The 14,809-nt window shown below is 43.4% G+C and overlaps 1 protein-coding gene across 3 annotated transcripts; it reads right to left on the bottom strand.

Moving 5' to 3' along the window:
• Nucleotides 1-6,368: 6,368 nt before the first annotated feature.
• Nucleotides 6,369-14,560, bottom strand: LOC123445770 (probable LRR receptor-like serine/threonine-protein kinase At1g06840). Of its 3 annotated transcripts, XM_045122804.1 has the most exons (21): nt 14,424-14,560; nt 13,648-13,716; nt 13,003-13,207; nt 12,689-12,842; nt 12,272-12,343; nt 12,110-12,181; nt 11,809-11,952; nt 11,658-11,729; nt 11,509-11,580; nt 10,846-10,920; nt 10,676-10,744; nt 10,498-10,566; nt 10,312-10,383; nt 9,845-9,931; nt 9,660-9,728; nt 8,709-9,202; nt 8,416-8,565; nt 7,911-8,194; nt 7,747-7,798; nt 7,328-7,578; nt 6,369-7,177 (listed from the first exon to the last, which is right to left on the bottom strand). In XM_045122804.1, exons 3-21 carry the CDS (start codon nt 13,103-13,105, stop codon nt 6,659-6,661), a joined length of 2,880 nt encoding a protein of 959 aa, XP_044978739.1. In that variant the 5' UTR covers nt 13,106-13,207; nt 13,648-13,716; nt 14,424-14,560; the 3' UTR covers nt 6,369-6,658. The 3 variants fall into 3 exon arrangements, with proteins under 3 accessions (XP_044978739.1, XP_044978740.1, XP_044978741.1); XM_045122805.1 differs by lacking the exon at nt 13,648-13,716; XM_045122806.1 differs by lacking the exons at nt 13,003-13,207; nt 13,648-13,716.
• Between the last annotated feature and the right edge of the window lie 249 nt (nt 14,561-14,809).

The following is a 14,809-nucleotide window of genomic DNA, read 5'->3' as shown; positions in this document are numbered from 1 at the left end:
GTGACCGACAGAGGACCCCACACCATGCTGGCGAGCCTAGTCAACCCAATGTTCATATAAAAACACAATTTACACCCTATATGCACGCCAAAGCCAAGTTTTACCCACTAAACTGAATTTTCATTCCAAGTTTTAACACGAGTGATGTAATTGACTCTAATAAAAACTAGTCCTACTTATATAGTTATATTGCTTGTGAAATTGTGATGACAACGATTTACTCTTCTCTTTTCATCGAAAATTGTGGTATTGCTTAAATCCTCTCTTCCTTCGGTTCAACATGATCACCGAGTTGAGAATCAAAAAGCAACAGGTGGTTGAAAGGTTAGTATGGTGGTTAATTGTATCCCAACTTGCCAAGGATTAAACTTCAAATTGTGACGACAACAATTTACTCTTCTCTTTTCATCGAAAATTTCTCATGAAGGTTAAATATATATATATATTCCAATGGAGGCGACATTTCTGTCGATAGTGTATCGTTTGTGATGACTCGGCTGTTGTGAGGCTCCATGACCTCGGTTCTCAGTAACCACCGCGTGAATTTGCATGTGTGGTGGTGATCCGTCTATATGGGTGCGTCAACCTTTAAAGAATTTACACTTGGACGCAAATTCAAACCATAATTGGGTCTTGTGGAGTTGTCGTGCTACCTATGGGAGAGGGTCTCCATGTTGCTCTTATTTCTGATCCATATGTGGTGCCTTCCATCTATTGATGTGCAAGCTCTCAGCCCACTGCTGCTGGCTACGCTTATAGGGATTTCCTTGGCAAGTATGAAAAGGATTCCCCCGCGGTCTTGGAGCCTTGCGTTGGTGTTCCCTTGAAGAGGAAAGGGTGATGTAGCACAGGGGCGGTAAGTATTTCCCTCAGTTTGAGAACCAAGGCATCAATCCAGTAGGAGGATCACGTCAAGTCACAAGTACCTGCACAAACACAAAGAGCTTGTACCCAACGCTATGAAGGGGTTGTCAATCCCTTATAGATTGTTTGCAAAAGTGAGAACTGAAAGCACAAAGTAAACAAAGCAAAGTAAAAGTAAAAGCGGAGATGATATGTGGTAAAGATTGATATATAGGACGGATGGTTTCGGACACCGGAAGTGTCACCCTGCAAAATTTCAGCACAAGGAGATCAAGGAATCAATCACTTCCTTTGCAAACGGGAAATCTGGACAGAATTTGCAAAGGGATGTTGTGCTCAAAATTTGAACTATGAAACTTGGGATATTGATGGGAATGGGGAATATATGGATAGGAGAAGCTCCACAATTTATTTGGGAATTTTCTTGGCTACCAAAATAGTAGTCCCTTTAGAAAGTGCCCAAAATGCAATATTGGCTTTAAATAGGAAAATGCATTTTTTCCCCATTTAATAATGGCCAATATTTTATGGGAGCTCAATATGATCACAAAGAATATCTCCACAAGTTTTCATGAACTTTGGAGATGGATAGATATTTTCCTGGATTTAATACCTTCAAATGACAGAACAAGGAATTAATTATACATGATAAATATTGCAAATGACTTGGCAATATTTTTACATATCCAGGGTTTAAAGATAAGGGATGGTCTCTGGGAAAAGTTTTGGAGTCAAAATATCAAAGGAAGTTGGGGTTCCTTTGAAACAGGAGAGATCAGGGTTTCCCTTCCGGCAACTCGGAAGGTAGGGTTTCGGCAGCAAAACCCTAAGAAAAGATCTTGGGTGGCAAGGTTGGACTGGAGAAAATCTCTGGTTGAATAGTAAGGCAAGGCTAGATGACCATCTTCACATACCCAAGAGCTAGAGAAATCTGATAACACCGAGAAAAAAATATGGGAGTCAAATTCCGCAAAGGAAAAAAAAACAGGAGCGAAAACCAGGGTGTTACAGCGGTGCATTAAGGACATAAGCCTTCTGCTCAGCAATGAGGACAATCCTCAGTTAACGGACCCAGTCCGCATAATTACTACTTCTATCTTTCAACCTAGTTTTCTCTAGGAACATATCAAAAACCGGTAGAGCTATAGCGCAAGTTATAACATAATTTGCAAAGACCTTTCGACTATGTTCATGATAATTAGGTTCATCTAATCAAATTATTCAATGAACTCCCACTTAGATCGACATCCCTCTAGTCATCCAAGTGAAACATGATCCACGTCGACTAGCCCGTGTCCGATCATCACGTGAGACGGACTAATCATCGATGGTGAGCATCTCCATCATTGTGTCATCGCAAAGTCGTCTCGCCAATTATTACTTCTACTACTATGGCTAACCGTTAGCGATAAAGTAAAGTAATCAACATGGCGTTGCATCTCATACAATAAATTAAGACAACTCTTATGGCTCCTTCCGGTTGTCATACTCATCGACATGCAAGTCGTGAATCCTATTACAAGAACATGATCAATCTCATACATCACATATGTAACATCACATCCTTTTGGCCATAGCACATCACATAGCATACCCTGCAAAAACAAGTAAGATGTCCTCTAATTGTTGTTGCAAATTTTACATGGTTGATTTGGGTTTCTAGCAAGAATGTTTCTTACCTATGTGACAGCCACAACGTTGATATGCCAATGTTATTAACCCTTTCATCGAATCCGATCCGACTAAACTGGGAGAGACAGACATCCGCTAGCCACCTTATGCACCAAGTGCATGTCAGGTGGTGGAATCAGTCCCACGTAAGCGTGCGTGTAAAGTCGGTCCGGGCCGCTTCATCCCATGATGCCGCCGAATCAAGATAGGACTAGTAACGGCAAGCAAATTGATAAATCAGCGCCCACAACTTTTGTGTTCTACTCGTGCATAGAATCTATGCATAGAACCTTGGCTCGGATGCCACTGTTGGGGATCATAGTAATTTCAAAAAAAAATCCTACGCCATACAAGGATCTATCTATGGAGAAACCAGCAACGAGCAAAGGGGTAGAGCATCTTCATACCTTTGAAGATCGCTAAGCGGAAGCGTTACTATGGACGCGGTTGATGGAGTCGTAGTCGCAGCGATTCAGATCGCAGTGGATTCCAATCTATGTGTCGAATCACGACACCTTCGCATTCAACACACGTACAGTCCGGTGACGTCTCCTCCTTCATGATCCAGCAAGGAGAGAGGAGAAGTTGAGGGAGAACTCCGGCAACACGACGACGTGGTGGTGGTGGAGCTATGTGGTTCTCCGGCAGGGCTTAGCCAAGCGTTGCGGAGGACGAGGAGGACGAGGAGTAGGGCTGCGCCGTGGAGAGATGAATTGTGTGTTCCTAAAAGGCCAAAACCTCAAGTATATATATGAGGACGGAGAGGGAGGGCTGCCTTGGCCCCTCCTCCAAGGAGGAGAGCTTCGGCCGAAGCTAAGGGAGAGTCCTCCTCCCACAAGGGAGGTGGACTCCCTTGGAAGGACTCTTCCTCCCTTTCCTTTTAAGCCTTTTTACCTTATCTCCTCTATCCCTATGCGATGGGCCTTTAGGGAAGTCCTTGGACAGCCCAATAAGGGCTGGTCCACCTCCTCTAACAGCCCATGAACGTCTTTGGTCGTCACACCCCTCCCGGGGGTCCTCCGGCACCCTCCCAGCACTCCTGGTACACTACCGATGAGCCCGAAACTTTTTCGGTGACCAAAACAAGACTTCCTACATATCAATCTTTACCTCCGGACCATCCGGGACTGCGAACAACCTTCGATAACCACATACCATTCCTTTACAACTCTAGCGTCATCGAACCTTAAGTGTGTAGACCCTACGTGTTCAGGCGACATGCAGACATGACCGAGACATCTCTCCGGCCAATAATAAACAACAGGGTCTGGATATCCATGTTGTCTCCCACATGCTCTATCATGATCTCATCGGATGAACCACGATGTCAAGGATTCAATCAATCTTGTATACAATTCCCTTTGACTATCGGTATGATACTTGCACGAGATTCGATCGTCGGTATCCCTATACCTTGTTCAATCTCGTTACCAGCAAGTCTCTTTACTCGTTCTGTAACACATCATCCCATGGATAACTCCTTAGTCACACTGAGCTCATTATGATGATGGATTACCGAGTGGGCCTAAAGATACCTCTCCGTCACACGGAGTGACAAATCCCAGTCTCGATTCGTACAACCCAACAGAAACTTTCGGAGATACCCGTAGTGCACCTTTATAATCATCTAGTTACGTTGTGACGTTTGGTACACCCAAAGCACTCCTACGGTATCCGGGAGTTGCACAATTTCACGGTCTAAGGAAATGATATTTGACATTAGAAAAGCTTTAGCAGACGAGCAACACGATCTAGTGCTACGCTTAGGATTGGGTCTTGTCCATAACATCATTCCCCAATGATGTGATCACGTTATCAATGACATCATTCCCCAATGATGTGATCACGTTATCAATGACATCATTCCCCAATGATGTGATCCCGTTATCAACGACATCCAATGTCCATGATCAGGAAACCATGATCATCTATTGATCAACGAGCTAGCCAACTAGAGGCTCACTAGGGACACATTGTGTTCTATATATTCACACATGCATTACGGTTTCCGGTTAATACAATTATAGCATGAATAATAGACAATTATCATGAACTAGAAAATATAATAATAACCACTTTATTATTGCCTCTAGAGCATATTTCCAACAGCTTCTCATGTTCGCTGAGTTGGGGAATTGTTTTCCCACTTCTTCGTTCTGCTAACCTTGCATCAGTGGAAATACTTCCCGACAGTTGCGCTGTTGCATATGTCTTTTTAAGAATGCGGTCATAGTTGGAATCCAACGGAGGCGGTGGTAGTCGCTTCAGGGCATTGATAATGCGCGTCACTTTCACCGGATCTAGCTTCTCCTTCGGAGGTGGAATTTTCTTTGCAAAATGTTCCCTCAATTGGGCACAACATATGTCCTCGTTTTGCGCGGTCCTCTCATATGGTAACTTTTCCACAGGCTTGAGAGATAGACCATATCTCCAGCCTCTGCTTGTACTCCTAGCTGCCGGAGGTTACTCCTCCATTATGGCCTCTTAATTCCTCCTTCCATTCCCATGTTCCCGATCCAATCAAGGGATTTTTAATCTCAAATAGCTTAAAGTCCCATTCCCGATCTTTAATTCCCCCCAACCAAACACGTTGTTAGAGTTTTCAATATAAAGTACATACGGATGTATATAGATATATTTTAAAGTATATAATAATTTATTTTACTTCATATGTAGTTTATATTGAAATCTCTAAAATGTCTTATATTTAGGAAAGGGGGGAGTACTTGGTCACGTCTCGTGTCGTCCAAGGCCAAGACACGGACTTCACCACCATCCGTCCTTACTTCTTCCACTTCGGCGCCACACCATACACCATTGAAGACGTACGTAGATGAAGAGCGCACCGAGGCATCATCCGCTTTGCCGCGTCGGGCGCTCAACAACAATGTTGATCTCCACCGATACGAGCAACGCGGCGGTTTTACACCGATATCGATCTCCACCGACAGTTACTCCCGCAAGGCGTAGCCCCTTGCGTACCCCGATGAAGCTTTCGGTCGTCAATAAATCCGAGCCGAGCGCGATCCATGCTACCTCAACAACAACTACTCCAACGCCGTCTATACCGACGAGGCGGGACGGCGAGGGCGGGCGCGGCCACCGCAAAGGCCACGCTACTTGCGGCGCGTGTACCGACGAGGACACGAGCTCTGCCACTGCCCACACACACACCACCATCAACATTCATGGAGAACGTGAAGCGAAAACGACGATGACGACCACACAGCTCAATCAGAAGTATCCGGCGGAAGTAATTAACCGGGAGCCTTTCAACACCCCACGAATTAGGAGATCATATAATCGCCACAGTCGGCATGGCCGCGCTAGTAGGATATTGAGGGCTTTTCATCACGGAATCTTGTAATTTTGTTTATCCAATGAGATTAGAAATACCTGTTCCCCGTATCTTATTTTCTTTGTGTGCTATGGTACACTGGCACACCCGCATACTTACTTTTCCCTTGGCCACAAGAGAGAAATACACTCCCCCTTTCCTTTCTCCCGGAGTTCTCCCAATATTTTTCTCGTGCCAAACACACAGCACAGAGCATAAGAGACTTTTTGTGTTGCTGCTTGATCAATATCTGAATTCTATCTTAATTATCTCAGGGAAACTGAATCTGAAACACGGTTGGTTTAGAAACACAAGCCACAAAGACGATCATGTTCCTATTTTCAAACACAATGCAAGCTTTTAAATGTACTCCCTCCGTTCCTAAATATAAGTCTTTCTAGAGATTACACTAGTAAACTACATACGGATGTATATAGACATACTTTAGAGTGTAGATTCATTTATTTTGCTCCGTATGTAGACTCCTAATAAAATCTTTTAAAAAACTTATATTTAGGAACGGATGGAGTACTAGCTAAAATTTCTACCAAATGAAGCAAATTACAAAAGGGAATAAAAACGTGAAAAATCACAAATGTCAACCAAATTTCTAATAGCTCACACATTACCCAGTGAGCACAAATGACACTCGCCCTGCCTAGCAGAGCACAAACACAAATGGAAATCACAAATTTCTACCACAAATTCCTAACAACTTCCAACCAGAGCTCCACCAATACACACACACATATATGCAGTGCAGTGCAGTGCAGAAACAATTGATTCTCAGCGAGGGTTGATGCTAGGCACCACTCCGCTGAGCAGGTTGCTGCCGGAGACATCCGACGACGACATGTCGTACTGCTCCGTGTTACTGTTGCCCCCCGGCACGATGCGAGACCCGGTCGCTGTAGACGACGACGACGCCCCAGGCGTGTGGGTGGGGTCCATGGCCACCGACTCCGAGGGGACGCCGTCCGTGTCAGGCGTCATCTGCCAGATGGTCTCCAGCTCCCTCACCACCTCCGCCATAGACGGCCGCGCCTCCGTCTCGTCCCGGCAGCACCGCAGCCCCAGCGCCGCGAACCGCTCCACGCACTCCCCCGGCACCGCCCCCATCCGCAGGTCCACCACCGACAGGATCATCCCCGACTGGTTCGCTGCCACCACCTCCCTCACCAGGTTCTTCCCGTGGGAAATGGGCTGCATCCCCGTCAGCAGCTCCAGGAACACCACGCCCAGGCTGTACACGTCGCTCTTGTCCGTCAGCTTGTGCGTCAGGAAATACTCTGGGTCAAGATAACCCTGCAAACGGCCCCATCAATCAGCTGCAACCAACACATGTGACCTTGCAATGCATGCATGGTACAAGAAGAAGAAGAAGAACCCACGCACATGTGACCTTGCAATGCATGCATGGTACAAGAAGAAGAAGAAGAAGAACCCACGACTCACCGGGGTGCCCTTGACGACGGTGGACACATGGCCAGGAGCGCTCCCCTCTGTTTCCGGCAGCGGCGCAAGCCGCGAGAGGCCGAAATCGGCCACCTTGGCTACAAACTTGGAGTCCAGCAGAATGTTGCTGGCCTTGATGTCGCGATGGAATATCGGAGGGTCCGCTTCTGTGTGCAGATACAGGATGCCCCGTGATGATCCCAGTGCGATCCGTAGCCTCATGGGAAAACTTAGAGCCTCTTTAGCTTTAGCTGTTATTACGTAAATAATAATAATAATAATAAAACACCAAGCAACTTCCGATGCAGGACACCAAAAGTACACGTACAACAAAGCAAAAGCAAAAGCAATTTCCATGTAACTAAAAAGAAGAATGATGAATTTGAGGTGCAGGCTACAGAAAGAAAACAAGTTATAACCTGAAAGATGATCACGTAGAGTACCATTTGGCATATACTCATACACCAGCATCTGCAATACATGCACGGTTCACAGTATTGAGTTTCTATCATCATAGCTAGGCATAAGCAGCAACATTTGTATCTTTGATTATACTATACTTTATAGAGAAAAAAAAAATAACCTGCTCATCCTCTTCGTCGCAGTAGCCAAGCAAAGAAACCAGGTTTCGGTGATGCAGCCTGGAAAGCAATTCAATCTCTGTGAAGAACTCCCTTGAACCCTGAAGAGATCCCTCCTGTGCACGTTTTATTGCTGCTATTTTTCCATCAGCCAACACCCCCCTGTATACTTTTCCATATCCTCCTTGACCAATTAGTGCCGACTCACTAAAATCATTTGTACAGTTTGATAATTCCTCGAAAGTGAAGTCCTTCACACCATCAATTTTCATCGGGATCCTTCTGGCTGCAAAGACAGTAGAGTATTCTCATTTAATAGCCAAAACTGATTTCTTCACAAAAAGTTCAGGTGAATAGAAACTGGTATCGAAAAGTCAAAACAAATTCAGAAGCAAAAGAGGGGTGTTTTGATAGATAAATAAATAAAAGTGGACAACTCAAAAATTACACTTTACTTGAAGAAGATATGAATTGTCTAACAGAGGAAAGTAGAAATGGAGGGCTTACCAGTGCGTTTCTTTGAAAACTGTCTTGAACGCCTTCTCAATATAATGAGAGTAATGAGTGATGACAGAACTGCTGCTGCAGCAAAGGCTGCGATGACAATACCAACAATGCCACCTGTACTGAGACTCTTCTTTGTGCCACGCGGCAGTACTGAAAAGAAAGCATCATGGGGAAATGTGACTTCTCTCTTTCTCTCTCTCTCTTGAATAATTGCTACAACTGCTGGATATATACCAAGACAAAAGATTGCAACAAAACGAAATATAGAGTGGAGTGGAGATAAAATAGCATACCGTTCTCATACCACCCCGGATTGAAGTCGATAAGCTCATAGGGCCCAAATATATCCGAGTCCGCGATGAGCCACCCTGTGAACATGTATCTCAGTCTCTGCACTTCGCCCGAGTTAAACAAAATAGTGTTGTTTGGGAACAGCTTCAGCCTCATCTTCAGCCTTGGGCCTTCTTCCCACATGAAAGTGGTAACTTCCAGCTGGTACGAGTTGAGAAAGAGCCCTGACGACAAGTACTCTTGAAACTGCGCTTCATACGGAACAAAATCCCAGAATCCAGGACTCTTCAGACGGTAATCGATGTAGAGTGGAACGCCACACGAGCATGGATTTGGTGCCTTGATTACGCTCTCTAAAGGAAGGTCGGTTGCGCATGGCGCACAAATCGTGCTGTTATCGATGGAACCTCCTTCAGCAATAACTTCTGGAGTTGATTGACAATATTGAGCTATGTTGAGTTGGTTCTGGGATTGACATACGGGGTTTCCAGATAACCTAAACATGACATGTTAATAAAGGAACATAAGGTAATGGCAATGGCAAATAAATGGGTCTAAAAAATCCAACACGATTGTTTCTCCCCTTCCTTAATCGTGTGAATTACACTCTTTTTTCAAATTGTGAGTTTGAGAAAATCTCCAAACAGAAAGAAAAAAAACTAGGTTGAATATCCAGTATGTATTCTGGATGAAAAAAAACAAGGTTGGTGGCTACAAGCTAGTATACTTTATGTAAAAGCAAGAAAGCTGCAGCACGTGGATGTTAAGGCTACCATTCAAACTATAAAACCGGTCAACATAACATCAGGTTTCTTTATTTAATAATTGTGAGACCAATCCCTGGGTGTCAACATAGAACCTTTCTAATGGTACAAGTAGGTCAAGATTTTTCTAATTTAAAGAAATTGCTCAGTACCCCCGCAAATAAAAAATTGCTCAGTAGAAATGCGTACAGGATGGTAACATTAGTAGGGGGCGTAAGAGGATTTGACAGATTCGTGAGACCGTTGTTGTGGAAATCCCTGCAAAATATTCAAAGGAGAACATTAGACTATCAGTCTCAAAGAAATATGTCAATTAAACGGATTTTGAGAGTCAAAAGAGGTGACATGAAAGATTCAACTTGTGATGGCCTTACAATATCAGGCTTCTGTTTCCACTGAAATCGATGTTTCGCCAGACGTCGGATGGGACAGAACCATCCAGGTTATTATTGTCCAATGACCTGAACCAAGATACACAAAAAAAAAAAAGGTCAGCTGTCTGATTCTATTGATCATTCATGAACAGTACTGGCATGCATACTATTTAAAACTATGTCTGTCGGGATGGGCCCACAGAAGGTAGTCTAGCAAGCAGTTACTCTTCATTTAAAACTATGATTGGTGTTAATTGTTAGGTATTTAGTGTGCAAATTGACAACAATTAGTCAACCTATCTGTTAAACTGGTATTAACTACATGAGCAGATATACCTATATATAAGGAGGCCGGTTGTGAGTAAAGTACCGATATAATGAAGTAAAAGAGTCCTGACTTTCTAGAGATATATGCCTATCAAACATTAAAGGGCATTAAAGCATGGAGAACGTAGTGTCAGACTTACAATCTTTGGAGATTAGGGAGGCCAGAGAAACTTCCGGGAATAGAACCGTTAAGACGATTGTGAGAAAAATCTCTGCACAAGTTGCAAAAGTGAGTTCATACTGAAAATAGAAGTTCCATTTGGAAGAAAGAACAATAAATGACACTTAAGAAAGAAAATGGTTGTGAGGGCTTTATTTTTATATACATTGTAGTTATGTTGCTCGCTAGTTGGCCAGATGGTATGGGACCCGTCAACTGATTCCAACTAACATCCCTGAAAGAAACACCATCACAAGAAAGAAAGATCAGAGTAAAGCCATAGCCACCAAATTCCCCCAAGTATCATGTGTAAGATTGTTCCATATACGAGGTAATGTACATACAAGTAGCCAAGTTGCGGTATTCCGCTGACATCAGGAGCAGGACCTTCCAAGCTGCAGTTCCTCAAACTCCTGATGTAGAGACCATATCCATTAGATTAATCACCATTACTAATATCACAATTCATTTTAGCACAGAGCTAAGAAGATAGACAGATGTTGAACATACTTACAATTTCAGAAGTGTGGTGATATTGCCATAAGCTGAAGGAATTGAACTTCCCGAGAAGTTGTTATTGTCTAGTTGACTGGGATCATTTTGAAAAGATGTAATTAGATGGACAGTGAAAGAATATATCTTCAAAATGTGATATCTCAAACAAGTGTACAAAATGAACTGGAAGTTACTCGAGCTGCTATGGGCCTTCTTTACAGTTAGTTTTGAATTACTCGTGGTATATAAATGACAGAAAATGCCCAAAAGACTAGCAGTTATATTGTTTCAGCAGCATATCAGCTTCCAGTGGTTTACTGCTGGCAAGAAATAACGCCGTAAAGATCAGGGTAAACTCAGAAGTAACCTAAACAACGGACTGAGCGTCAGTTCAAGTAACTTCACAGTTTCGCAATTGAACACATGTCGGCAGCTACTTTTCAGTAAAAGAGAAGGGTGGAGCAGACATTCAGCTCCCCAAGTTGTAGTTAAACCGTAAAGTACAGTTGAAGTTCATACAAGCTACAAAATAACAAATACAGAGGAACTACTGCTTATGAACTTCATGTAGCACCAAGAAAATTAGTCCAATTCATGATCAACATTAATATCCAAGCCACCCAACCAAAGTAATCAAAAAATGACTATTATTCGGACTACTGCACAATTGTAGGCTTCTTACATGATGAGCAGTTTCGGAAGCTGTGCTAATTCTGGAGGAAGATAGCCCGATAAGTTATTGTTATCCAACAACCTGCAAGCGAATTACACTGTAAGTAGAGTATAATTGAAAAACAATCATTATGGTGGGTGCAGAGGTCAGGTACTTACATGTGAACAAGTGAAGGTAATCTGGACAATTCAGGGGGAATTTGACCACTCAATGAATTATTGTTCATGTGACTGCACAGAAGTTGGAAATCCATTAGGATAAGGATAACCATCAGAAGTTAACAGAGAGGCAAAATCATATTCTACTTACAAGTGCTTCGTCTTGTTCAGGTTGGCGAATGATTTAGGTATGGGTCCGGATATATGGTTCTGATCAATCTGAATCCTATTCAGGTTAGGAAGGAAGCCTATCTCCTCTGGTAAAGAACCAGTCAACTGGTTTCCATTTACGAGCCTGCAAAGACATAAGCAATGCACACCTTTGTTACAGCAGCAAAAACAACTGCCAAATCATCTCAGAGGAACAACTATTTATTGAACAAAAAGAAACTGTAAGCACTATGAAGGATATGAAGGAAAGTAATCAATCGGTGGTGTAGATTTCGACTTACAATAGTTCCAGAGAAGTAATGTTGCCAACCTCCTTGGGAATGCTCCCGGTGATTTTGTTCCACATAAAATCCCTTGAAAGGAAATCAAAACAAGTAGTCAGTCCCCCCCCCCCCTTCCTTGTGCAATCTATGCGATAAGAATGCTCAACCGACTGCACTTACATAATTTTCATGCGGGAGAGCTGGCCAAGCTCAGGAGCTAAGGTCCCAGATAAACCCAACCGTAGAAGCTGCCTGTAATAAGCACATAATAAGAAGACATCACCAAGTGAAACATATTTCCATCACATGAATTAGACTTTTCAGAGGAAAAATGTTCCCTGCTCCATTTAAACACATTTTGCATCCTTTCAATATGGTTTATTTTGGAAGAAGGTGCTGGAACATTTGTGTGGTTTATTTTGCATCAAGACAGAATGAAGGAGGCAAAAATGATGTAGTAATAAAGTCGACGAAACTGTATATGGATGCCACCAAGCCCAAGTTTGCAGTCCATAACAAAAAGCAAGCTAAGGAGAAGGGTGGTTGTATAAAATAAATAAATAAATGATATAGAGATGAGGCGTGCACATCACATACAGTTCTTTCACATGGAAGTATCCATCATCGGTTGCTGTTACATTGTAACAGATAACACGGGTCCAATTTGCGACGCATGGATCTCCACGGTTCCAGTTGTTGAGATTTCCCTGTGGATCACTCAAGCTGCCTCTTATCGCTCTCAAAGCATTGACTGCAGAACCAAATGTAGAGCGACTAGTTAGTCTCTAGCTCTCATAATAATGCAAGAAGGATACAGAAATGTAAACATACGAATAATATAATACGTACGAAACTAAATAAGAGAGAGGTATGGTGGTGGTGGTTAAGATGGATGGACGGATGGATTTTACCTTCCCATGGTGCCGTGATCTGTGCATTCGTCGGTTGCTGCACATGTGCGGAATATAATGTGAAGATAACGGAACAGAGATAGAAGAGTCGGAACCGCAGCATGGCGCCGTTGCACTGCAGAGGAGAAAATCCCCCCCAACTTGTTGGCAGTAATATTCAGCAATGCAGTCTCCTGTATCTGATTCTGATGGAGGAGTTCGTTTTCTGAAGGAAAAAAATGAGCAAATTAAGGATAAATAATTTACTTGTCGTGATGCAGAGATACAGAAAGGATGACGATGCAAGGAGCAAAGTAATGCGGATGTGCTGAAGTAGTATTTGGGGCTTTTTTTTTTGCGAAAGAATAAACAGTTGCAGACATATATAAACTAGTAGTAGAGAGATGAGAGGTTTGGTGGAAGGGGGTAGCATCAAAAATTCCAAATTCTTTTGCACTTTGATAGCATACAAGGCATGAATTGAAAGAAGGTAGGAAACAAAAGAAAAGAATCAGGGCTGTAGCATGTTGGAAGGCAGCATGTTGTAGGAGGGAGGGAGGGAGGAGAGTTTGAGCATGAACCAGTGAAATGAATCATGGAAAGTAAGTAATAAAGAGCAAGGTAAGAAAAGGAAAAAGGAGGAAGCTGGAGTTATTAGTGGCTCACCTGGTACTGGTACGGGTAGGCAGCAGGACAAGGCAGAATGAGCAAGGAGTGGATCGCTAGGACGGCCGGCTGCCGCGGAGGAGGATGCAGAAAGGACAATAAGCAAAGGGAGGAAGGAGGGGACAGACAGAGACCAAGAAGAAGAAGAAGAAGAAGAAGAAGAAGAAGAAGAAGAAGAATTAACAAAGGAGGTCTGATGTGAGTAGTAAGTAAGCAACAAACAGGAATTAACAAAGGAGGTGTGGTGTGATAGAGATAGAGATAGAGGAGGCGATTAATGGGGCTGAAAGGGACGGCAAGCTGAATCCTTCCTTCCTTGCTTGCATCTTCTTTCTTGACTCTAACCAATCCAAATCCAATCAAATCCAATCTTTGCTTGCTTTCTTGCTTTCTTTCTTTCGTTGTTGGCATCCAGATCCAGGGGAGGGGAGGTGAATCCGTTGAAACACAAAGTGAGGCGGGCAGTGTGAAATTGTTGACTAGTGTTGGGGTTGGTGGCTTCCCCTTGATGACCTCACCACACGCCGCATACATTACATTACATTTCATACAGACTATCGCCATTGAATCCATCATATCCAATTGATTTGTCAACCAACCAAAGGAAGCTGCTTCCTACCTCCCTTCGCTGCCTTTCACCTCCCTTAACAACACACTAGAGCTGCAAATCTAAATATCTAATCTCATGGTGGTGACCGGCAGCACCACCAGCAAGACGGGGTCAACAACATACACCTAGAGACCTACACCAAGACACCAAGGGGAGGGAGGAATACCTCAACGGCCTGCCCATCCTGCCGCCGCCGGATGAGGATGGATGGATGCTTCTTGCCGTTGCCGCCGCCGGAATCCTTGGTGGACTGAGAGAGAGAGAGAGAGAGAGAGAGAGAGAGAGAGGGGGGAAAAGAAAACGATACGGTCACTCACTACCTGCAGGTGCAGCTAGGAGTACTACTGTTACTGTACCATACATAAATACAGCGTGACAACAAAATGTACCATACTCGCTCCGTTCCTAAACATAAGTCTTTCTAGAAGTCCAACTAATGGACTACATACGGATGTATATAGACATACTTTAAAGTATAGATTCATTCATTTTGCTTCGTATGTAGACGTCTAGTGAAATATCTTAAAAGACTTATATTTAAGTATGGAGGGA

The sequence above is a fragment of the Hordeum vulgare genome, chromosome 3H, assembly GCF_904849725.1.
Source record: "Hordeum vulgare subsp. vulgare chromosome 3H, MorexV3_pseudomolecules_assembly, whole genome shotgun sequence".
NCBI lineage: Eukaryota > Viridiplantae > Streptophyta > Magnoliopsida > Poales > Poaceae > Hordeum > Hordeum vulgare.
Note: the sequence above shows the minus strand (reverse complement) of the source record. Positions and strands in the feature narration are given on the sequence as shown.